General features: G+C 38.9%; 1 protein-coding gene across 2 annotated transcripts in view; it reads left to right on the forward strand.

Moving 5' to 3' along the window:
• The window catches only part of tafa5a (TAFA chemokine like family member 5a), a 128,240-nt gene extending 108,922 nt beyond the window's left edge, over positions 1–19,318 (forward strand). For both annotated transcript variants that reach the window (XM_068307126.1, XM_068307127.1), the window contains exons 3-5: positions 5,209–5,336; positions 13,741–13,948; positions 17,908–19,318. In XM_068307126.1, the coding sequence (XP_068163227.1) occupies positions 5,209–5,336; positions 13,741–13,749 (137 nt within the window). In that variant the 3' untranslated portion in view covers positions 13,750–13,948; positions 17,908–19,318. The remainder of the gene's footprint in view (positions 1–5,208; positions 5,337–13,740; positions 13,949–17,907) is intronic.
• The last annotated feature ends 7,143 nt before the right edge of the window (positions 19,319–26,461 follow it).

The raw sequence follows: 26,461 nt of genomic DNA on the forward strand, positions 1-26,461 counted from the left end.
CGAGAAACTTTCTGACGGATTCATTGCAAACCTTTGTGAAAGGAAGAGACAGTGAATTTGCTTAAAAGGTTATTTGACTCGCCGTTACTAGAGGTGGAGGCACCTGAGCAGCATGACAATGCATCTGAGAGGTGAGAAAAGTTGATGGCATACTGGCAGAGTAAAATGTGTATGAGGTGTGTTTGTGTATCTGTGTGAAAGAGTGCTGCATTTTGCAACCAGCTCATTGCAGCGAATCAGGAGTGATGTTGATTTGCCTCTACCAGACAGCAGTTCAGTCCTTGTACACTTTGGTGAAAACAGTGTTGTGCACCGCTATGGTAACTAATGTGAGGGTGCAATGCAAAACGAAACTCTGCGAGGATCTTGAAAACAATGCATGCGGTCTGTTTTTGCAAAATGCGTTGAAAATGTCGAAAAGGCATTTTTTAAAGAGATGCATGTTCAACATAACTGTATCTGGTGTCACAAATCAGCAGCCCTTTACACTCTGCTGATTCTGCTACTTACTGGGGTCATATCTGATCTATAATCATCTTAACACATCCTCTTATCGCAGCACCATCTCCTGAAAATGCATTTAGCACTGATTTGATCTGCCTACTTACAGTCTTGTCTCCTTTCGTGCTGTCTTTTCTCTCTCTAATGCACACACACACACACACACACACACACACACACACACACACACACACACACACACACACACACACACACACACACACACACACACACACACACACACACACACACCGGCCCATCTTTCTCCTGCTATTGCAGGCTTGGCATGGCATTACACAGAATTTATTAGGCCAAGATGCTGGCTGTTGACATGAGTGTGATCTACCATTTGGTGGGAAGATAAGTGTCCCATGGAGGGTGTAATAATGTTCTCTCCCTCTCTATTCCTTATCTCCTGCTGATGAAACCATGGCCGATGCCTTCCCTCACACACAGGATCAGGCCTGTGTGTGTCTGTGTGTGCGTGTTCTGTATTTGCGACTGGATGCTTGTGCGGGTATCTAGATGTTTTTAAGAAAGGTTTTTTTTTTAATATATATGTCATATCGCCCTTAAATCTTATAAATCTTCAAAGTAGACCGCTGCCCTCACACCAGAAGAGCAGTGATGCAGTCTAATGCTAAAGGTTAGCAGCTGAAATGTAGCAGGGAGATGTGCTTGGTTAGTAATGCTTAAGACATCTTCTCAGTTTCATATTGCCCTTAAGAGAAATTAGTTATTGGACTTATCACCTTCGAGCTGCCCTTCTGATTGCTTTATCTATTAGTATTAAATCCACAGTAATATGGGTAAACTGTTTTGAACTGTACTTTATGAGTTGAAGATGAAGATAGTTTCATTTTTGTTTGTTTTTTTGTGTGTACATAATATATTATCTAATGCAAGAACTAACCTTGAAACTGAAGATTATTTATGTACCTATATGGACTAAAGTACATATTTTCATTCCATAACAAAATTCAGCTATTTAAGGATATGCTTAACTTTGTAGTTTAGTTATAGCTTGGTTGGAATATGGGAACTGGAGAAATAGTCAGATGGATAACAGCAGATTGGTTTGTGCCAAAGGAATAGTTGGACAAGTTTCTTTTGATAATCATGGATGCCTTTAATTCTCTGTGAAACGGGTTACTTTGAATCTGTTTTATCTGCTCTAAATCTAAGCAAACTACAGCTTTAATCATCTACGAAGGAACAGGCTACACTTTTCTCATTGCCATCTTTCAAGGTTAAAGCACTTGTGTAATTTTTTGTAATAACCCCATCACAGTAGGCTGATGTTTAAATCCACATTTCAGAAGATTACATGAAGATGTTCCATTGATTTCTTGTTTACCAGGCTAACAATACAATATACATAGAACATTTATTTGAAGTCTGCAGTTTATTGAAAGATAGGTAATGTACAGAGCATTCATCAAAGGAAAAAAGCAGCCTGGTGGAGTTGGAAATTGCATTTTTCAATGCCAAAACAACTAAACAAAAGCTGAAGGATGCTAAGTCCTCTTTATAGTATTACTGAAGTAATATTTCCATTTTTAAATCTCACATCACTCATCTGGCAGTCCGATGAGATTTAATTTTCTACTGCAGCTTAAAAGGCATCAAAATAATTTGATGCTTATTTCACCGCAGACTTATGCTGACTACAGTTACATTTGATGCACACTACAGAGAAGCTTATGAAGTAAGATATTTAGACTTGGGCCAGTAAAAGTGATTTTAGTCAAAAATACATTTCTAACAAATGCAAATATGAAGACACTCAAAACAGAATCCAGTGCCTTGTTATTTTTACCTGGCAGTACTGTACATCTCCATCAGTTGAGGGTCAATGGCTTGTATACTTTCAGAAGTATAAGTGAGTCTGACATCTATCCTAATTTCACAGCAATGGATTAAATAAGGGAATAAAGGGAACACAATCTTGAGAATGCTGCAGACCTTAGGCAATCAAATCTGACAAGTTTTTTTCCTCTTTGCTCACAGAGTGGTTCTTTTTAATATGTTCTCTAGTTTCCTACTGTCTTGCCTCAACTTTCCTAGTTTGATTAACATAATCTACAGGAAATGTTCTAGGTGTTCAGATTATCATGAAAATTCAATTAGAGAGAAGGTAAATTGTTTTCTTTAAAAAGGAAAAGTAACTCTCATCACAACCCATTGAGCCCACCTTAAATTTCTCTTCTAGACAAATAATCTTTTAATCTTTGCGAATAAAAATGTCTTTGTTCGAATCTTTGCATCCTGCAGACAATAAGATAACTTCATCAGCATACATAGTTACAGAAAGACACTTACACAATGCTCATGATTTCCATGTATGGCGTAATGCATGTACAGCCAACAATGCTCAGGAAATAATTGAAATAACGTACGCTTGGCTAAAACAGAGCAGAGTAGAAATATTCAATGCTGACAACACTTAATAGTTTTCAGATATTTGAGCTATGTTGAAATCCATAGTTCCCTATAATTAACTTGGTCCATCACGTACATCTCTGGAGAGCACACATGTTTTATATTGTTTTCATGCAGCTAGCCTTGAGGAACACTAAAAGCAACATCAAGTAATTCAACCTCAAGCAGCGTGTCAGCAAAATGCACTCAAAAATAATTACGCACCCTCGTGTCAATTTCAAGCTTGCACTTTAGTGTTCTGGAACGGAGTTCATCGTGCTTTCCATATATAGCCACATATAGTACTCGAGATGGTGTACATATTTCATGAAATGATGGATGTACTGATATTTCCTGCGGTGAACAGATGTTAGCATTCGACACAGATCTCACAGATGATGTAGCGTACATGCAGAGTTATGACAGATACTGGATGTGTGTATAGACCTAATTAAAAGATATAAACCTATGAACCTTAGCAAAAATACAGTCAGCATGCCAATAACACCATGGAAAGACATTATGCATGTATCATATGCGCTTTATTTCATGGTTGGCTTATGAGTGTTGTTCTCAATTTATATATGAATAAGATCATAACTATATTTACCCATCATCCCTTAGCTTGCCACTATCAGAAATGTTGACGACCAGGAATGTTGTCTACTTTTTCTTTATCCTTTTTCTTTATGTCTCACTTCACGCTCATTCATTTCTTCTTGAAGATGACACAATTGTTATTGTGTATCTGAAATTACAAGTCACAGGTTATGCTGCCTATTCCAGCTGACTACGGTCGAGAGGCGGGGTACCCCCTGGACGCATCGCAGAGCCAATTTTATCATTTTCATTTAAATTTTCTTCCTGATGTGGATATTTGGGAGGACATATGATCCCAAGTCTCCTTTAGTGTAAGCTTTGATTTGTGTAGACAATTACCCGAGACCCTAGACACATGGCTGCATATGACACCATATCTCATCTTATCTAATAACAAACAAAGCGACTCAGATTTGTTCACCAAAGTAATGTGTTTACTAAAAAAAATAGTTAATGTATTCGCCTTTATTCTGACTGTTGTTGTGCTGCAGTTATGTCAGACACTATTTCAAACATTGTACATTTTTTATAGCTATTGGACCTTTTCTCAAATGCTCAATGATGATACGGCCAAAAATGGGATATTCATCCAAGTCATTTTTATTATGGTTCATATTATATGGCTTGTCCAGGATGTTGGGCAATGGTGCAGAATAGGATCCCTGATACTTTTTGTTTTTGTCATTCATACACATACAGAAGAATGAAATGATGCTTCTCTCATTCCAGGGAATAGTCCAACACAAACATAAAGTGTCTGTATGATGATTATAGTGTCAACAAGCGTATGATGTGTATGATGAACTGCTATGAAAGTGTTTTCAAATATGTAAAACAAAATGAACCAGATCTTTGAAAAACTTCATCACATTTGCTTAGAAGCACAGCTGTTTTCTGCGGATGGGCAAAATATGAAAACAGTTACTGATGTGCAACTTCTGGAATGACAGTAATAATATATAAAATAATAACATACAATATTTTGATGAAAATGTACGAAAACATAAAGGGACAGAAAATTCATTCTTCCAACCAATTCAACATTATCAATACAGTTTTGTAAGTGAAGTGCAAGAAATAGTGGAATACAGTCCCGCCGTTGACTAGAACAGAAATAGAGCAGAGCAGTTAAACAACACAAAAAAAAATTACAAATTACAACATGTTCCGACAAAGTCCTGGAAGACATTAAATGTTAAGGAATCTTGTGCTGTGTGAGGCTTACAAAGTAGCTCACGCTGTTTGAAATGTTCCAGAATTCAAGAGGGCTGCAAACTTGATGAAATCATTTGTGATGTTCGAATGTATTTACCTGACTGATCACAGCTCCCTCCATCTGTCCCCCATCTCTTACTGTCACCCTCTCCTCTCTTATCTCTCAATTGTCTCTTTACTTCATTGCTCTTCATCTACCTCCAAATTCCATCTCTCCACCAATCCAGCCCCGTAATATCTCTCCACCTATTCCACTCCATTTATATGTAATTCAACTTTTTTAGATCTTTTCCATCATCCTTTTAGATAATCTGTCTGTCCGTTTCACTATCTATCAACCCACAACCCACATTCTCTATTTTAATCGTTCCACCTCTGCATCCGGCCATCTCAATATAGTTTGTCTTGGTGAATCTTTTCTTCTCGTTTTTAATCAGATCTCTTATTGTTTTCTTTCTGCTCTCTCTGTAGCTGGCATTGTTCGGAAAAAGCAGTGGTGTGAGATGGTGCCATGTTTGGAGGACGAAGGTTGCGACCTGTTAGTCAATAAATCAGGTTGGACTTGTACACAGCCTGGAGGCCGAGTCAAAACCACCACGGTGAGTTCAGGCTTACTTTTGGCCACACAGGTTACACAAGTCACTTAAAAACCAGGAGGTGTGAAGAATGTGTGCAGCAAAGCAACTTGACTGCAGGAGCTGAAAGGAAGCATTTGTACAGTAAAATCAGCAGTCAATTGCTGGTTTTGTGTAACTTAAATAATGTTGTAAAATTCAACTATTTCTAAGCCAACATAGTTGTACTGGATTAAGATGGACGGTTTTCAGCTTCTGATCTTTTTTCTGAAATATAAGACTTGTATACAAGACTTACAAGAAGAAACACACAAAAAAAGACCTGTAAAATCAGAATAATGTCACTGGATCACTCAGTTAAGGAGAGACTGACACAGTTTTTTATTGCTCAGGCTAAAAACACGAGTGAGCTTAAAAAACCAATAGCAGCAGAACAAAAAATGACAAAAGTCCACATACACTGATGCTTGTGTTCCTGAGAGAAAACTAGGAACACAAGTATCACTGAAACAGGATGGACTTTTCTGGCACCCTCTTAAGAAAAGGCCAGGCCTTTTGAGCAGAGGCTGATGAGCAGAGTCACAACTGGTGGGCCTCGTCAACTGCTAGGACCCAGCCACACCCCCTGCCACGGCCTGACCTGTCAAGAGAAAATGAAATAAACACCAAAACAGAACAGAACCATGACGTCATAAAAATATTTTTAAAAATTAAAGAAATGTTTTTAGGTTTTCATTTAGCTCAAACAGCTTTTGAATACAATCACTTACATGATTACATGTAGGTGAATAGAGGCATTAGCACTGGAATTACTGCTGAACGTATTACTAATTTGGAGCTTGGTGCTAATTTTGTTGACAGTTTAACACATCTTATACATGTGGGAAACATCAGTAGTAAAGAAAGTGTGCATGGATTAAACCAGCAAGGCTGAAAAGATAAACAAAGCATCGGTTATAACTTAAAGGACCTAAAAAAATTACAGTTAAATAAAAACGGAATGTAATGCCCTGCAGACCACCTCCAAATCTTACCACATTTTCTTCTTTTGGACCGTAGGTCCACATAAACCCAGTCAATAATTCACTTTAGAACCCCTGAAATGTTTCCCTGCTCCATGTTTGTGGATCTTCTCCACAAATTGTACATGGTTTGTTTACTTCCTCATCTCAGTAATGAGCTGAATTAGGGACACTCCTAATGTTAATGGTGGAGGCAGATGGAGAGCCACCACTTGTATTCACTGAGATGATGCCCATCCATTTGTCAAACCATCACACACACACACACACACACACACACACACACACACACACACACACACACACTCTCTCTCTCTCTCTCTCTCTCTCTCTCTCTCTCTCTCTCTCTCTCTCTCTCTCTCTCTCTCTCTCTCTCTCTCTCTCTCTCTGTTTAAGAGGTCTCAGTTTAGAGACATGTTACACAACACACAAACACACACACAAACACACCAAAGCTGCTCTATCTCTGAATGTCAATGGGTGAACTCTGGGCACCGGTGGGGCATCATTAATGCATCTGTCATGATTTAGTCATCAGCTGACTAACTTGTTTACGCCTTGCTGCTGAAAGACTAACACATATACAGTACATGGCAGACGCACAACGTGAATGCTGAACCCAGATTATATGTTTCATAACAGCTGTGCTTCTACTGTGGTGGGTTTGTGTGTGTGTGTGTGTGTGTGTGTGTGTGTGTGTGTGTGTGTGTGTGTGTGTGTGTGTGTGTGTGTGTGTGTGTGTGTGTGTGTGTGTGTGTGTGTGTGAGTGTGTGTTAGAGTGATCTGACATGAACATCATGGTTGTGGAGATGCTCCTCCTGGAACATATCGCATTAGCCAGAGGAGATCCCCTCCAACACAGACACACACACACACACACACACACACACACACACACACACACACACACACACACACGCACAAACACACTCAATTATAGGTAACACACTGCTGCAATCATTTATCATATGTATAAGAATTTGAGTGCACGCGAAGGATAATTGATTTGATTCGAGTGTGTTCTCATGTGCGTGTTAAGGCGCTGTCACAGCTGCCTGTCTCGGTGTGTTTTCCACTCTTACCACATTCATACTTGTGTATATATGTCTCTCCTTCATGCAGACAGAGGCTGGCCCTGTACACTTTGGCCTACTTGTACATTTCATATCCTGCTTAGGGTGTCAGTCATCGTACCCCTCATCGGCTTACGCCGACAATATGTGGGACGTGACAGGTATTCCTCGCCTGCTTCATTGGCTACTTTAAGCTTGGTGACAGCTAGTCAAATGGCTGGACAGCTATGTGCACTCATCTGTGCCAGTCCGTGTGTGTGTTTAAGCAGCTTTCACTGTCAAAGGTTTTAATACTGGCAGCAAGCTGACTCGGGTCATTGTTCAGAATTTTTCTAAAAATATTAATTTATGTGACGGGTGAACTGGCTTAATGCAACCGTGCCTTTAATCTCCTATAAATTGAGAATGTCTGGAATATTTTGGATAATTGCTTCACAGCTGCGAATGTAATCTGAAATTGTTTGAAATGCATGAGAGGTCAAAGTACATTTTCTGGAACAAAAAAAAAAAATTACATAAACCTCTTGTTATCTGCTGACCTAGGGGGGAATCTTAGCTAAAACAAAGCAAACTATTTTCTACTCAGCCTTCCTCTGTTTAACTTTGAGCAAGTGGCCCATTCCCTAAGGCTTTTCAAGGTTAAAGTCAAACTTCCACCAGCCCCATATTGCCTCAGGGCGACCGTTTGATTGTGCACAGTCTAATGAGCATGTCCGACCTGTCTTTCAGGTGTTTGTGCAAAAACATCAATGCAGACAAACAGACAAGTCCCTCGGGGAATTGAACTAAGCCGAGTCAATCTGACTCAGCCCCATAGCCTCGTAAAGGGCTATTTTGGACAAATGTCAGGAGGCGGATTGCGTGTACTGGTCAAACGTTTGGTAGTTTGCGTTTCCTCTGTCAAACAGAAGGAGATTGTTGTTCAGGATGACACTGCTGACCTCCCTTTCAAAACACACTGAGGAAGAGTAGCGAGGCAGATAAGATGTATGCTGTGTGTTTCAACCTACAGTACGTCACTCACTTCCACGTCCACCATTTGATATTCTTCTGGGTAAAAATAACTTCCTCGATTACGTATTTCTTCTCTGACTCAATCTATATCTTTTTTTCACATTTTCCCTCCCGTTCTCCCGTCTTGTGCCCTGCGCTGTACATTTATAGTATGAACCCTCTTTGAGGCGTACATGTTATTCCTGTCAATAAAGCACAATATGGATTTTTCTTCAGCCGGCTCCAGAAAAATCAAATAAAGATTGATATGTACTTTGTTTATTGTTGACAGCGACATTTTGAGAGAGGTTACTTTTATTAGCCAGCAACCAGAAGGGCTACATATCAAATAGAGGTGCACTTGTGATACTCATATCTTGCAGAAACACTGGCAGGCTCTTCTATAAAGGGTTGAACTGACAGAAAATGGAATTCCTCAGATGAACCCTATGAAGCTACACAACTATAAATGAGCTCCTACAGGTCACTTAACTGTTTTAAAAAAAATAGTAAAAGGTATATGGAAACTGAAGTGCACCCGTAAGCACTTCATTTTGTTTCTGTCTTAAGTGCTTCAAACTACTCTGTCTGCCAAATTACATGCAATCTATGAGGACAGTTAATACTTCTTGACAGAAATCTGGCCAGAAAAATCTGTAAGGGAGTGAATAACCATGTTTTTGGCTAGACCAATGGTATCCATTAAATGCTATTAGTGGCATATTTAATGCCATTTAATCACACTTTAGCTCCTATGTCCAACCCAGTAGTGGTGGGAATGGATCTGCACCATGTGTGACACGTGAATATAGACAGTGATGTATTTAACAGCAGCAGAGGCGGGGTGGCAGTGGCTCAGTGGTAGAGCGGATGTCTTACGACCAGACATCCCCCAGACATCAGCAGATCCATTCCCACTCCTGTCACACATCCAGAGAGTGTGAGCTGACTCTGGGAGGTGCCAACTCACACCCTGGTCATTGCCGAGGCACCCTTGAGCAAGGCACCGTCCCCTTACAAGCTGCTCAATTGGGTGCCAACCGAAGTCGCTGCCCTTCACTCTGCCCCCCCATGTACTGTTTTTTGTGTTTACTAATTGCACGCTCCCAGGCCCCTTTTGTGTTGTGGTTGGGTTTCAGGGGCCTGCTCACAACTGTATCTAACACAAAGATATGCATGGAGTGTAAAAAGTAATTTCCCCGTCAGGGGATTAATAAAGGGGATCTTCTTTTTATTCTTCAGAGTAATGATGCAACAAAATAATACAACCTGGTATTATTCAGTGAGGTTAAATGCAGGTACAAAAATAAAGTTCACAATTAGTTTATACAAAGTTAAAATTATATAAATATTATATATTTATCAGGGATGAATATATTTTCCAAAAAAAAAATACAAAACCAATTAAAGCAGGTCTACCCACATTATCTGTGAAAATATATAAACAATGTGTTTAAAAATGAATTAATTGTAATGCAGAAAAATAAAACTAGGGAAGTCTAGCATTAATGTGGAACCCAGAGATAAGGCTTCTACATGCAATAACACACAAAAACAGATATGTCGTTTTTAACCTGATCTTAATTGAGTTGTTGTCATGACAACATTTCAGAAGCTGAAGTGAAACAAGATGAAAACATCTGTAGCAGAGGTTTTAGTGCAAATAATTTCAACACTAGCATTATGTCAGCCTGAAATCCATGCTACTGATGATTTTTTTTTTTCAAAAACTATATTTCGTGCAAATTTGCAACAGGTATCATTATAAACTGCATGTGCTCTGCTAATTTGGACCGAATGTGCAGTGTATCATAAGCTGCATGTCATTTATTTATACAGAACCATTTATTTTCTAATTTACTGAAGCAACAAATACATCTTCACAATACAGTAATGCTTGTTATGCAAAATTCACCGACAGAAATTGGTCAATGAAAAAACACTTATACAGCAACCAGGGGTTAATTTCCACTCCCAGTTTACTCCCCTCCTTCCCTTATGCTAAGTGATTTGGATATACACTTTACCACACAGTTACCACAGTAACAGTAACACAAATGCTGCCTTCACCGCCTTTCCAAAGCGTTCTGTTTTTGTAAAGCTTTGTGTATCTCAGCAGTCACCTCCTATACCTCCTTCACTCGGTGAAAGGCTTGCTGCTGTCTCTCTCCAGAGAGGGGGATGCTCTCCGTTGTGCCCTCCAACATTTTAGACTGGCAGATGAAACGCCATGCAAGCTTTCTATCTCTGCATGTGCCGTCGTGGGGAGTTCGGCAAGAAAAAAGGGACGGTGAACACAGCATTAGAGGAGAAAAGGGAAGTCACCTCAGATGATCTGACAGCTTCTGTGACAGTCAGATAAGATGGTGATCTCAACAGAAAAGAGGCAGATGAGTGGCATGAGAAAAGAAAAGACAAATTTGTGTGAAAGCCATTGAGGCAGACAGATGTAGAGCATCATAAAACACTATTTAGCTCGTTTGTAGTTGAAGCCTCAAGCGGTGGCTCTTTGTGTTACCTTTTAGTGCTCATTAAGTTCATGGAGGAAGACATTTCTGTCATTGTTTTTTTCAAATCAAACACAGTTTACACAAGAGAGTACCCATAATTTAACCAGTGTTTACCAATTGTAGAAGCACCACTACTCACCTAAGAAGAGCATAAGGAATCCTTCAATCAAATGCATCTAATTATATAATTTAGGGCTGCACTTTTCACGTGTTTTGGTACAATGACACACTATTATTATCAGACATTACAGAAACTGAGATTGCCAAAAAACCCTTCAATGTCTAACTAGGTTTTAATCACACATTCCATTAGGTCTGTCCTGATTGGTGCATTTAGTCTCTGAAGAGGCTACTACGAGCACAAGTGGCACCCACTGATAGAAAGACTCTGATTACTGTAATCAAGACATTTTCAGAGAGGAGAGGAGAGGAGAGGAGAGGAGAGGAGAGGAGAGGAGAGGAGAGGAGAGGAGAGGAGAGGAGAGGAGAGGAGAGGAGAGGAGAGGAGAGGAGAGGAGAGGAGAGGAGAATTATAGAAAACAGAAAGACAAAGCTGAATTGGTTTGAGATGGACTAACTCTAAAACAGGGGGGGGGGCAGAAAACCATTTTAATGCATGAATATGATATTTGATATGAACTCATGTATGTTTTTGCATTTTTTATACACTCTACAGTGTACATGGAGATACTGTTTCATCCTTGCACAAACAAGCCTTTTCTACAAAGGTTGCAGTTTACATGACAATCCCCAGGCCAGTCTTTGTCTCCCTGTAAGCTTATGGAGTATTTATGTATTTATACATCTGCCAGTGACAACATGTGTTGAGTAGAGTATGAAAAAAAAACCTTCGATTGAGGTTTGTACGCCAGTGCTGAGAGCCTCCCCAGTATACCTGCCATCCCCCATATTACTTCCTCTCTGTTTGTTCCCTTCTATGCGGAGAGGCTGTGCATGATGGGATCCCCCAAAGCCCCACCATCACTGCATTCTCCCTGTGGTTCTGGGTTGGTACCGGCCTTGGTAATTGATCCCTCTGGGTCCTCCAGGAACATCAACAGAGAGCTGAACAGAAACACCACTAAGAAGACAGCTGCTTGGCCACCCTAGACAGACCAAGAGAAAGGCAGAAAGAAAAAAGAGGTCCTGTTGGTTCTAACCATTAGCTCTGTCTGCCAGCCTCCTTCTAGGGGAAGCCAAGTCAGCACATCATCTCCAGTTGGACAACAAGCCTTCCATTTTTGGAGACTGATAAATGTCCTTGGACACAGTGACGAAGACATTTCCTCTGGTGGCTAGAATAATAAAAACAAAAGAAAAAATTCTCCTTTCAGATGCTGTGATGTATGTAATGACCTCACAGGCCACGACCGAGGACATTATCACAACCTTGTTTATCATTGTTTTCATTGTTGTTCAATATTTTGTTACTTCACTGGCCCATAAACGGAAATATGTGATATGTTGAAACCAACATATCTATTTTCACAGAGGGAGAATGAATTAGCCTTAGCATGTAGTCAGTGAAAGCCACATAGTCTGTATTACAATACATTATCACTCTCCTGTTTTAGAATATAAGACTTTAGAGGTTGCTGATTTCATGAAGCAGGAAATAACTTCTGGCTCCGTCTCAAAAGATAAGCTGGTTCCACAATAGCTGCAGGTTTATTCCATCAACCTTTCAGCTGTCTGTTAAGAACTTTTTCGATCTTTTGTTTTTCTTCTTTTTCCTTTTTTTGGATAAGGAAACAGGATAATTTGGTCATGTCCAACTCACATCTTGATAGCTAAAAAATTCAGAAGTCACTGTTTTGAGATAAGAGGTTTTTATTTTAATGATGATAATAATGAATATAGAACATCAAACACGCTGTACTTCCAACACAGTGAGGCTTTCTTTACATGTTAACAGTACTGTTTTCAGTCAAGATTTCTACGTTCCACACATTGACAGTGCTAATATTTTGATGCTCAGTGAGGTTGAGCGTCTTAATTATGTTTTCCAGACTAATGTTTTCTTCAAAAGCATGTATTATAAAGTATATTTGATTATTTTCTCTTAACAGGTTCGTATTTTACCTTATGATGACTCTCCGAGATAATTCAGTGGACTACCGTCTGGCTTCGCTTCAGAGTATAATAATCTTAGAGGCTGACTGATAGTGGATTCTTACTTTATGTCAGACAACAAACAAAGAAAAAACAAAGAAAGATAAAAAATAATTCAACCGATCAATTGTCCAACCTCAATAAAAATGAAGTATTTCTGTTAGAAGTTAATCTTGAACTTCATCAGAAAATGGGAGAGCTTTTAAAATGAACACTTCGAAGTGTTAACTACCTGAATATTCAGTATAAATGTGGTTCTCTGGTTCACATTAATCTTAAAATAATTAGCAGTTAAATATGGAGCTGATTAAACTTATTATCAGCCATGGAGCTATTATTTTTAGTCCATGGCTGATAATACCAAAATTGTAGGCAAATTAACAGACATTATGATACTGTTGTATTCAGATTCTCCTGCACTGTGATGTTTATAATCCGCATGCGCAGCAGTTTCCCTGCGACAAAGACAAGGACATAACGGCTCATCAGGTTTGTACTGCAACAACGGGGTGTGTTTTCCAGACACCTTCACAAGAAGAATTTCTATTGGTGGTGATGGGGGTGTCGACAGTGGTGTGACTGAGTAAATTAAGAAAATACAAAAAAACAAACGAATTAAAAACAAAAAAACAAAGAATCTTCAATATGAGCTTGATAACCATACCACCTCCGCCTCTCCCTTTCCTTCTCCCTATCTCCTCTCACTCTCTCCCCTCAGGCTCTATGACGCGACAAGAGTTCACCACGACACTCTTGCACTATGGAGAGCATTGATGACCCTTTGACAGACAGCCAAAAACCATCTGCCAACACCACCAACACCGCCCCTACCACCACCAACAACATCACAACAACTCCACCCAAACCCTGGTCCCGCAATGGCAGGAAGCAACACAGGAATACAAGAGTCTCATGGAGGCAGCAAGGTACAACAGGAAGCCCCTGATTCTGAATTCTGCTGTCTTTTCATCTGTAGAAGATTGTGAAGCTAGTTTTTATTTTGTACAGGGGCTGAAAAGAAGATGAGTTGCTGTTATTCATAGATATTTTGTAATTAGTGGCCATATGGTCGTCTTATTCCCCATGAGGCAGGATGTAGTGCGCAAACACAATTTATCCTAAATCTACTGTCCCTGCATGTGGCGCCTGATAAAGTGGGTATTTAAGTCCTTGAAGTACAGTTGGGTTTTTTTGGTCCCCCTCAAATTCTGAGACCACCAATATTATTAGACTGCAAACACATCGCCCTCACGTTTTATGCAAAAAAACAAACAAACAAAAACAGGGAGCATGGGGCGTTCACATGAACTGAGATACAACCATCTGTTTGTTTGATATCATTATTTGGCTTGCTCAAATTTCCATAAACCCAACAGCTCCCCACCGCCATGGAAAATCCATGTGTGTGGTAATACCACTAAAACCTGCTGGTTTATTTTCAACTTGTCTGCCATATCGACACGTCTTGTATATTGTCTTTAAAGTATTGTGTCAGGCTGTGTCTGGGTGCTCGAATGAAACAAGGCGCCAGACAGGCTAATATTAGTGCACATGATTGGGAAATAGAGACTATCCATGTAGTAAATTTAACATACAGAGCAGTAAAAGGGATGAGGCCACAGTCGTAAAAATGCCCAGTTTCACAGAGCCTGGAAAACAGGCCCCTCTATTTGTCAATATTATCAGCATTTATGTCCCCTGTTAAGATTTTCTTTTTAGAAAAAAAAAAAAAAATCTGATCCTGCTGTTTTTCAGTCCAGACAGAAAGTCTTCTCCTGATTTAAAAATTCAAATAGACACACACGCTGTGATTGCAGTTTCCTTCATAGTGCATCATATAAAGTGTTGGATCAGATTAGATGTAAACATTTAATGTTGTTATACACTGCATAAAAGAAGGCAGTATCGCATCACCAGCAATCATCTGGTCTCCTCTGTGTAACACAATGTATGAACATTTATAATCTTTTTATAACAATGTGTTGCATGACATGTTGCTTCCCTCTAAAGCAAATCAAATGACATCACTCCCTTGCAAAGCCACTTTTCTTGAAGGGAAGCATTGAATCCATTCCAATATTCCCTCTCGAGCTTTATGGTTGTGATCACATTGTAGGATGCAGATAGTGAGTTGTGTTTGCTTTGATGTTCTGAAGAAATGTGGTATGAAAGGGTTGATAATGACATAACAACCCAGATAGCTTTGAACTCTCTCTTAATGTGAATTGGGGCCTGGCGTCTGGAGGCTCGTGCATACATGTACATGTGTTTTGATCTCAGTATCTGCTTCAGGCATTATTCAGGCTTCACAGCATGTAATGACTGATATCACTTTACTTCCCTTATTAACCTATGGATCATTCCTAACCTAAGAATTCATTTGTGAATGAACATTCAGGTTATTGTGCAGCTTGCATGCTACAATTCAATGGAGAACGAGCACAACTGAAGGGCAGGAGCAAGTGTTGTTAATGCAATGCAAAATTTTTGAAGCATTTAGTATGACTGATGAGCGGAAAAAAGTTTTATTCCATTAGCTGCTGTTGCTTCATCACCATGTGATGCGCTGGCAACATGTCCGGAGTGTCTCTACGCCTCATGCCCATAAGTCCGCTGGGATATGCTCCATCGACTCGCGAGAGCGGTGGAAGCGGTATAGAAAATGGATGAAAGAATGAATGCTTCATCACTTTGCTAAGCCTCCTGCAAGCGCGCAAAGTCATTCAGCCAAATGTGGTTTAATCAAGATTATTCACATCAATCAGACTCTTCATAACATCTGGGAAAGGAAATCAGCATTCTTTGCTCACAAGTTTCTCTAAACATTTTCTGTTTGCTGGGAATCAACGTAAGTTCACACAGAGAGATGACATGTCAAGTTGGGGTCATGTGTTTGGCACATTTTCTTTGCAACCTCACAGCTGGAGAGCAAGTCTACATATATATATATAACAATATGTACATTGTGCATTATTTCTTTTAGCTTGAGCAGATGTGACTGGATGCATTTTCACTTGAATGCACATGTAAAACGCATACACGGCTCATCACAAATATACAGCCTCCTTCATGCATCAAAGCTTTGCCCAAAGACAGCACACTCTATGAAACGTCCCTAAAATCAAATATTCTCCTCCTCTATTCAAAGCTGCTGGGGACATATCAATATGCATTGAGTCTGTTTGCACTATAACGAGAGAAGTCTGCACAAATTAGACTTTAACACAGATGCATTCTCTTACCCTGTTACCCTTCTGTTACTATGACACCTGCAGCAGTTATCAGTCTCACTTAAATTCTCTTTCTGGTCTTGTTTGAACAGTCAGAGCTCATCGTCCTCAAAGTTTGTTCTGTTGCGTACATTTTCCCCAACCCTGAATTCCTCCTGCACAGAAATATAAAATATTCTCTCACTGTTATAAGATATAAAATAGAGTAATGTGGTCGTTTCCTGATAAACCCGAGGTAATAATCCACCGGGCCCTGTGAATTTTATTCATAGGGGCAAATTCATCGCATATTCATCCAACATTCATTCCTCTTTTTAATAGAAGGCTTGCATTTCCCTGAGATGAGATTTGTGTGTGAGATTTATGGGCAACGATTTGCCACTGTGAAGGTGTGAGAAAAAGGAGTGTAACATCGAAAGAATCCAAGAAAAATATATCATGCTAGATACAGACTGGCAGCTTACACAAACAAGGACTCTACGCCAGGTATAATTTTATTTGTGTTCAATTTGTGATGCCGTCCCGCCAACAATTTATCTGTGACCTCTCGACCGTGCAGTGTCGCTGTAATCTAGAAGGCACTGACATAAGGAACTGTGTTTGCGGGGGGATTAAACAACTGTTGGCCAGTGGTCACGGTTCAGTTTTCAGGCTGCTTTCAGATGTTCAATCACTGGCTCATTTCATGCCCTTTCCAAAAATAATCATAACATTATGACCACCAAACCCGAGATATCATTGAGATGTTTATTTTACCCGAAGCATCAGACGCTGTCATCTGTGATACATACAGGAACTCCATCCAACACCTGTCCCTTTCATGACAGTCTGTATCCTGCAAACTCATTGAGAACTAAGCCTTGGTGGCATTTCAGCCGTCTCGTAAGAAACTGGAGCCTCTGTCGAGTTGGCTGTGTGACTGGTGAGGGCCAGATGGAGAGGAGGCTTCTGGATTTAGTCATTTTCTGATTAATTGTTTCCCCATCTCTGCACTGTGAGATTGGCTTTGTTACTGGATGGCACCCGCTGAAGAATTCTAAATATTTGACTTGCAAAACACTTGATTTGACAGAGAGTAAGCTGCTTTTACTTGTCCTCCTACAATGCTAGTCTAATAATCACCTCCAATGGGGAACCAGTAAGCAATGCATGCAATTCTAATAGCTGCATAATATATACATTGTTCCATGCGTGCGTCAGAGATTTAGAGGTTGTGGTTTTTGTGCCCTTGGACAAAGCTGTTTCCCCTATTTAGTTACAACTCATCCAAGCTAACCATTCACTGTGTGTAGCTTCATATCCAGCATATAGAACAAATATGAATGCATAAACCTTCCAAACTCATGATTAAACCATTATTTACTATTTAAAGGCAAACATATATTTCATAAGACTGGTTTTGTTGGTAAATGTCACATTTGAAATTTTAAACATTCTTTTGCTCCATGTCAACTGACAGGCAGTGATTTCATTTTCCATTTTTACTATGTCAAACACAATGTCTTCAATACACAGGCAGTAAGAAAATGTTCATTATTAAAATAACTTCTTGAACAAATACAAATAACTTCTCTCTGGGAAAAATGAATACAATGACAATAACTGTGTGCCATTTCCAATCATCTCATGTTTGATCTCCTCTTGTGGATCCGCAGGTTTCATAAGAGAAAGGAGAAAGCCAGCGACGGAACTACCCCCTTTACATCAGAAAAAGGACTCACTGTAAAACACTATTTGTTTCCTTTGACCGGCTCCTGCAGGTTTGTGACTGTTACCCCTTGCTATCTGTCATTGGGTCAAAAAGTTGCGTCGACACCCTCTCCACTCTATCTGCCTGCGATGTAAAGCTAGCAGCACCTGCTCGTGCCCTGGATGTTCAGATGACTCCAGGATCACACGAACAGATTCAGCCTCATTGGAAGTCTTATTTTTGAAACTGATTTGAATAAGAGATTTCCTACATCACATCCTAGCCTGGGGCATGGAAGACGGGATCCCTAGCGAACGAATCCTGTTGCTTCTTGGACCACGTCATGAGGCTGTAAAGACCCAACTGAGCACGCTCTGCTGTGAATAGGCCTTCTGCTGGAGTAAACCTCCCATATTTTTATAGACCAAAGAGCAAAACAACAAATAAAATCATTACAACAGAGCGGACCTTTTGGCAAAGACACAAATGCTTTGTGAAGTTGTTTGTGTCGCCCCCAATGGACAACTACCCAACAGAGACACGGCGCACAAGTGAACCGATGTTAAGTGACCAGATCTGGTGGCAAATGTGTCGTTCACAATCAAAGGAGTACTTTTAAAACCTAACAGACTTTTTTTTTCTCAGACTCAGCCCACCACTGTATTTTGAAACGGGAGATATAGGTACTACATGCGTATAACTGTGTATCAAAAAAAAAAAAAAAAGATTTGCATTTTTCAGTAGCTACGGTCGGGACGCTTGCAGGAAGAGTTTTCGAGTTGGTCACAAATAAGGAGTGCAAATCATATCAAAGAGAAGGCAAATACCTTCAGAGAGTATAAATACTGTTGAGTATGAATAGAAGGATTAAAGAAATGTCATTAAATGTATTTTGAAAGGCCCTAAAAAGTTATATATTTAACAGTTTTATATGTTGTACCTTTGTAGAGAAGCTTATTGGACTTAAAATGTGGTCACAATGGCAGTTTAGTAGAATGTGAACAAATGCTGTTGTTCTCATTACTGCTGGCTCGTAGTCCCAGGTTTTCTGTTCACACCTCAGTAGCCGCTTTCTTTTCATGGTCATCTACTAGTCACTGTCTATCAGAACCATTAATGGAAAAAAAGGAAAGTGACAATTTATTGAGGACTGATCCACAGCCAGCTGAACATTGTATATCTTTGGTAGTCAGTGGAAGCCATTGAAATCTGCTAATTTGCTATGATATTGTATTGTACACGGTGTGGAATACTGACTCATTTCCTCTCTATGGGTTTTGATCTCTTAATTTATTTTTGTGCTTGTGTTTGTCTGCACAAATCTGGCCTCTCTCTGATGGTGACGAGTACAACACAATGTGAGAGAGGGAGCAACAGGAAGCCGAGGAGTCTTAAAGTCATTTCTATAATTTTTTTATCATGGAATATTTTAAGAATAAATTAAAGACATGAAAAGAAACCTCCCCTGAAAATTTAGCTGGTTTTACTGTTCATGATCAATGAGGTAAAAATTCAAATGATCTGACTGTGCTTTTAACTCTCATTTTTTCTGTATTCTGTCACGGAGACAGCGACCAAATACGAGTTGACTTTCTTTCCTACCAAACATTTCTGGATTGGGGTCGTATGAGGTCCCCATAATCAGGCAGCACAGACATGAAATCAAGATTTATTTTTTTAGCTGTCACTGAAACCAGTTGCTGTCATCGTACCAGGCAGATACTGGTTACCGGAAAAAAGAATTATACACTCATTCATTATTTAATCCTTTCAAAACAGAGGAATAGAAATTTTATTTTTTGTGCTTCTGGGGGGATATGAATATCAAAAAATAACAACAAAAAATTTCATTAACATAATCCACAATGTTTTAAAATTCTGAGTCATTGTCCTTGAACATAAAAATCGCACTAACATGCATTCAAGTAAAATAAAATAGACACGTGTTTTGTAACTCATCAGGAGCCAGATGATGTCCGAAGCAGGAGTATTTACAGCAGAGTGGTGCCTCAAGGTGAATAAAAGAGTCAACAGGTGAACAGTGGCAGCTCCTCAAATCTGAGTTGCTGCTCTGAACAGGCCATGTATGAGGTTCAAGTTCTTGCATTATGAATACAAAGATTTCCTTATTGTATTAGGCAGTAAATCAAAACAAGAATAAATTAAAGTTGCATCTGAACAAGGGAATCATTGTCCTGAAGGAAAATCTTTAGATAGATGGCGAAATTGCTACAGATAAGGTAACTTCATTATTTCCCTCAGAAGAAAATTATATTGGATAAATGAAGGTTTTTATTATTTTTGTATTTTTATTTTGTATGCTTATTATGATACCAGAAAGAAAATTAAGACGGCACACACTTTCTTAATCAAACGCATGCGTGCACATTATATATATATATATATATATATATATATATATATATATATATATATATATATATATATATATATGCATTTTAACCAGTATACCTCTGAAATCACACATTTACTGGCAATATTGTCAATATAAGAAAAGTGTTACCCTGATGGAGTGGTCCTCAGTGTACAAACTAGTTATTACCACATGCATTTGCTTTATTATTAGAAAACACCATATATTTAGTTTTGTCAGTAAAAACATATTTGCCCTAATTGTCTCTTTGATTTTTTTAATCATCGCACATTTGTGAGAATTATATTAATGTTTAATTAATTACGATAATAATTCAGTATAATACCATCAAAAGATGTGCCTAAAGTGATGTTTTCAACTCAAATGTCCTGAAAGGAAAGAAACATGTCTGTTTTGTTTAGTTTTTTGCCTTTTTTGTTTTTTTCTATTTGGTTGCTTTTTTCAGCTAGCGCATCAAGAAAAAGATTTCTTCAAAGGTAAGTTTATACCAGGTAAGGTTTATCTATACCATTATAAGGCCAGAAACCAGTCTGGTTTCTGGCCCAGCACAACAAAACTGAAAACTATATGAAACCCTTCAGGAGGGGTGATTTAAAACCCCTCGTCTTATTGTTTCTAAGTCACAGTTAGAAACATAGATGGTGAATGCAATAAAATAAACTGAGGTTATAACAGGGCAACAACTGATTGATCCGTGAAAAGAGTTTCTTTGATGACTGGCAGGAGCTGAGATGAGTTCCACACTATGACAGACCAGCAAGAAAGAAAATGTCAGAAGAAGCACTAATCCATATAAGCATTCAATTATGCATTCCACAGAACTGGTTTGTACAATGATGAATGCTGTCATGAGGTTTTCCAATACAGTTTTCAAGGGCTATTGAGTTGACTTGAGTCAATGACACTTGCAATGATAATGATGGTCTGACGACAGTAGAGTTTGCATTGCCGACAGGAGCTCATTCAGTATCACTTAGGGAACTCGCAATTTAGCTGCAATGTGATAGGATTTCAATACAAACTTAAATTTCATTAGATTTATTTGACGTGTTACACTAAAATTTGTGAATTCATAATCAATGATGTACAACAGTATTGCCGCACAATGAAAATGCTCCAAATCTTTCAAGAGAAAAGCTTGATTTTCCGCATTTGATACATTTCTGAAACAGACCATTAAAATAACAGATTTTTCTGGACATGTTAGATTATTATTATAAAACATGAGTTAACCCCAAATTATGAACGCAAACAAAATCACAGAATTCACAGCAGTAAGGTATAGTACTTTTAGCATCACAAAAGGATGTAATTGATCCCTTTTTTTTATTTCCTAAGTGAATGATGGAAAATACAGTATATGTTCACACCATATTGAAGCCAGTGCCGCCTAGAAATTTAATAAAACTGATTTTGTAAGAATTAATATAATAGTTGAATGGTGAACAATAAAAGTTCTATGACATCCATCATCATCCAAAAAATAAAATGGGTTTTTCATGTGGCATATCTTAGAGGACAGCTACACTTAAGAAAAGAGAGAAATGAGTAAGACTTAACACAGCAAATGTAGAATCATCTTTTGCCAATTAAGATAGGTGAACACTTGAAGTAACTAAATTCACTTTAAATAAGATCCACAAATACATTTTATCATGCTCTTTGTCTAAATATTTGTCTTTGTTTGAAAATTACACTCAAAACAATTACGGCACATTATTCAAGTTGTCTTGGAATGAAAAAACACACATGGTCATTGCACAACACTTCCCACTGCTGGTAACGTTTCCTCTCCTTAAAGACTGAGGATCAACTTTTCTTTAGTATGGTATCTGCATCATGAAGCAATGTGGGAGCAGATATGACATTGGCAGGTCTTCAGAAGGGCACACAGGAAAAAAAATTACTCAAGGCACTTGTAGGTATATGCAAGTATTTGCTAGAAGACTTTGTTATTTTCTGCATTACACCAATGGGAGTGCATTCTAACCTCCTCAAATAAAGAAGCTGAAATCCATCTGAATCCCTCTTTAGTTCACGCAGGAAGGAAACAGTCTTTTGATTCCAATATAAACACGGAGAAGCAAAGATCTTAACCCAAGCTTCCCTCTCTAAATCCCACTTTGAACCATTATGCTGGACTTCAGCTCATAGAGCTAACAGCGCTGTGGGTGGATCATATTGTGCACCACCCTCCTTGAGTTTGTGTACAGAGAAATATCTGTAGGAGGTTTTGATTACATCAGATTGAATTCCAATAATCTGCTCCATATCCTAGAGGTTTCTCTGACAGCATTTGGAGTCATGCTACTACATTTTTTAATTTGATTAGAACAGGACAATGTAGGGTTTGCTAGAGCCAAGACTAGATGATACAACAGAATGAAAACCCTGAAGAAGTTAATGACAACTGTGGCGTCTGATTGGAGGAAACTATTGTGGAGGGATTTATGCCTGAAGTGGGTTTTTTCACCCATTTTTATCTTCAAAGCTTCATGTATCAGTTTATTTGTTTTTTCTAAGAAGAAAATATGGGGTATCGCATTTTGTGTGTTTCTGTTTTTAGTTGATGTGTCAGTGAGCAACGCCTGCAGATATAAAGGGAGGAGGACATATGCAGGCTGCACACAGCTCTACAGCCTGCGGTAAACTCTCAGGGTGAAAGATGTGCATTCAACGTGTATAAATCTATGAAATACCAATATTGCCTCACGCGGCACAAAATATTATTATTTGCTTTGATGGATAACATTCACCTGCTAATTCAAATTTCATACTATGAGTCTTTGTTTACAATATAAATCTAATTAAGTGCAGCCATCACAGCACCAGAAAGATCAATACACAATATGGCCAGCACAGCTGCTTACCTCACAAGGATGCCTTCCCCTGCCAATATTTTCAGCCTATTAAACGACTCGGGTTTTCTCAGTGTGGCCAATAATCTGTCAAGGTTAGGGCAACAAGAGACAAAACATTACCACAGTGGGTGACACACTGCCTACATGAGAGCAAATGACCAAACCAGGAGCGTGCGGTTTTAGGACATCGTTAATGCACCCTATTCTTTCCTTTATGATTGGGAATGAATTCTAATTGAATGTGTATGTTAAAGACCTAATCAATATACCTAAAGATATATACCCCAGTTCAGGTTTAGCTTCTTTTAGTTTATTGCTTTGTTTCAGTTTTACAACCAGTAGCTTAAATGGTTTAGTTGTCTCTCACCAGTCCTCGTCATTGTAATTCCCACCACAGCAGGAAACTATTTACAGCAATAAATAAATAAATAAAGAAAAAGGCTGTTAATTCGACCTGCTCTACACCAAACAGCAGACAGATAAACACTTGTGGTTCTCTGGCATTTAGTGAAGCAGGTATCTCACTGAGAAGGTGTTGGAGAGATAAAACAGAGTTAAACTAAGGGGCAAACATCAATGTTACTTATGGGCGGGGGCGGGGGGGTCAGAATCATGTCTCCAAATCAAAGTGAGTGTTGTTCCTCTGTTGGTGGATGTGTAAAAAGCAAGTGAATGCTAATGACTTATTTTATCTCTAAAGGTGATAATTTCAATGTTGCACCTCCCAGCAAAGAGGCCAGAAAAGTCAATGAATGCAGGTTAGTCTTCCTAATTTTCTTAGCATCTTAACAGTCATGCCGCTTCTTTGTGCACACTCACAACTTCCTGAGTCTTAAAAGTTTTCTTTTGAAAACTCAGAGGTATTGAGTTTCAAAGTTTTCACATCCTAAATAACAAAAAAGATATGTTGAAAAATTATCTTTCAACTTGACATTAAAAGGTGTTCAAAACCTGAACTATCAAATTTCCCATTGGGATATTTGTAGGACTGGTTGAAAAAGAAAGACTCTTAGTCATTGATGTGCATGAAATTAAAATACAAATATCAATAAAAACACTTAGTGTCATGTAATAAAAATAAAGCCTTGTAATGGATAACAAAAGCACCACATGGTATTGCTGAACATTATCCTATTCATCCAAAGATGTCTATGTGTTAGCGGACCTGAGACTGAAGGTGGTTCACTGATGACAGATCTTGTAATGAAAGCTGACACACTCGGCATCAGAACCTTCATTAGTGTATTTTCAGCAGTAGTGTTGTCCACACCTTGCTCAATTGAACGCCTTGCTACTGCATAGACTTTGACACCTCACCCCTGATGCTGAGCCGTGAGCCCGAGCTCTGCCTTTACTCCCCCCGATCAACCTCTCTGCAGTGGAAGGTTCACTGTCAGCTGGGTCTTCAAGCTCCATTTAACTCTAACTAACTGCCTTTAGTCATTATAGCTGCTCATTTATGGTGAACTTGTACCGCTGTGCAGCCCTAAGAGCTTCTCGTTGAGGTGACTGCACCATATAGAAGTGTTAAGTGTTTATGCACGAGACCGCATTTGCTTCCAGTCTTGCTGTTACAATATTAATGCTATAAACATAATCCTAATAGCGTATTGCACAGAGTTAATCTGCACACAAAAACCTCTTTCATAATGCAGACTCATAATCATCTTAAGAGCTAAGGTTTAGTTTCAACTAAATATGAAAATAACAAATCATGGTCACAATAAAATAGTTTTTGGAGATGCTCTGCTCTGTAACTGCAAAACAATAATAACAAAATTTAACCAAGGCAGCCAGAGACTGCAACATGCCTGAATTCAAAATTTTACCCTGATCTACTTTCATTCGTCTTTCTGTCTTATCCGGTTCCTGAGATATGTGCAAAAATACCTCAGGATAAAAAGTAATGGTCTTACTCAAACTGGCCATATCCCTCGTCTTTCTAGCTTATCCAGTTTCTGAGTACTGTATACAAATGTTGAAATTTGACCTTGACCTACTTTTCTCAAGGTCAAGATCATCATCTCATTTTCATTTTTTACATCACCGTTTCATGGGATGTAAAAATGGATGGACGAATGGATAGATGGATGAATGCAGGAGCAATAAAAGGAAAAGTTACCGGTCTTTTTTTTTTTTTTTAAATGCCCAGTTGCCAATCGACAATAAAGGAAGAATCAAGTCAATTGTAAACAAACAGAAGGAAAGCAAACCCTTTGCACCAAAGATCAACAATTTCTTGTTATATTAACATCAACTCCCAGTCAGACCCTGGAAGGTTATTGTGTAGCTTTATAGCAAAGAAATTGCCAATGGTGCTGATTGATGAGGTGCCATTTTAGTATTTCACTAAACCGCTAATAAATCAGCTTCCCATCTTCTTTAACTGGTGTTGAAAGGTTCATGGCATTTCTTTGAATAGAACATCTTAGGAAAAGGTTTGGAAACCCTGATTCTGTGTTCTGTTGTACATAACAGAAAAGAATGAATGACAGAAGAAAAAGACAGGAAGTGTGAAATGCTTTTTCCACTCTCCGTAAACCCTGCATGGCATTGGTAATCAAGAATTGCTATATGCTCAGTGCCCCTCTGAAATGCAAGGATGCAGGCGGGGTGACAGCTGGGGACTAGGCCAACACATTGGACCACTAAATGAGAAAAATGACCAGCTTTCACCAGCTCTTTTAAAAACTCATTTACATCCTGTCAGATTCCATTATGGCCGGGGACCTGCACCGATGCTGCAGGACAGCAGTGAGCCTGAGTGCACCGACCGTGCTGGCCAAGCTCCTATCAGCCTGACCCGGTTCACCGGTCCAGCAGACAGCTGATTCTCCTGTGTCAAGGTTTTTTTGGCTTTCTTCGTCTTTTTTTACACCCTCCTCCATTTTCCACAATACCTTTGGTGTGCTGTTGGCAAGGAGTAACTGATTATCAGAGTGCCTGAAACCCCATTTTAACTGTTTTACACAATTACTGTAAAGTATGTGCACCTAAAAGCATCAGCAGAGATGATTAGACCTACTAAATGCTGAGCCGTGAATAAATTATCTGTTGGGCAGTTAGCATTAAATGAAAAAAAGGAAGAGGAGAGAAAAAGTTGTGAAAACGAGTGGATTCAAACACTCAAAATAAAAATAGTGGACTATAGAATTACATTTCAGTGTCAGTTTATCAAACACTAGTGTTTCCTATTATAATGGATGTACAGTATATTAAGAATTCAGGTTTGCATGGTGAAATTTGTGTCTAAATGCCCCCTT

The sequence above is a fragment of the Antennarius striatus genome, chromosome 22 (genome assembly GCF_040054535.1).
Source record: "Antennarius striatus isolate MH-2024 chromosome 22, ASM4005453v1, whole genome shotgun sequence".
NCBI classification, from domain to species: domain Eukaryota; kingdom Metazoa; phylum Chordata; class Actinopteri; order Lophiiformes; family Antennariidae; genus Antennarius; species Antennarius striatus.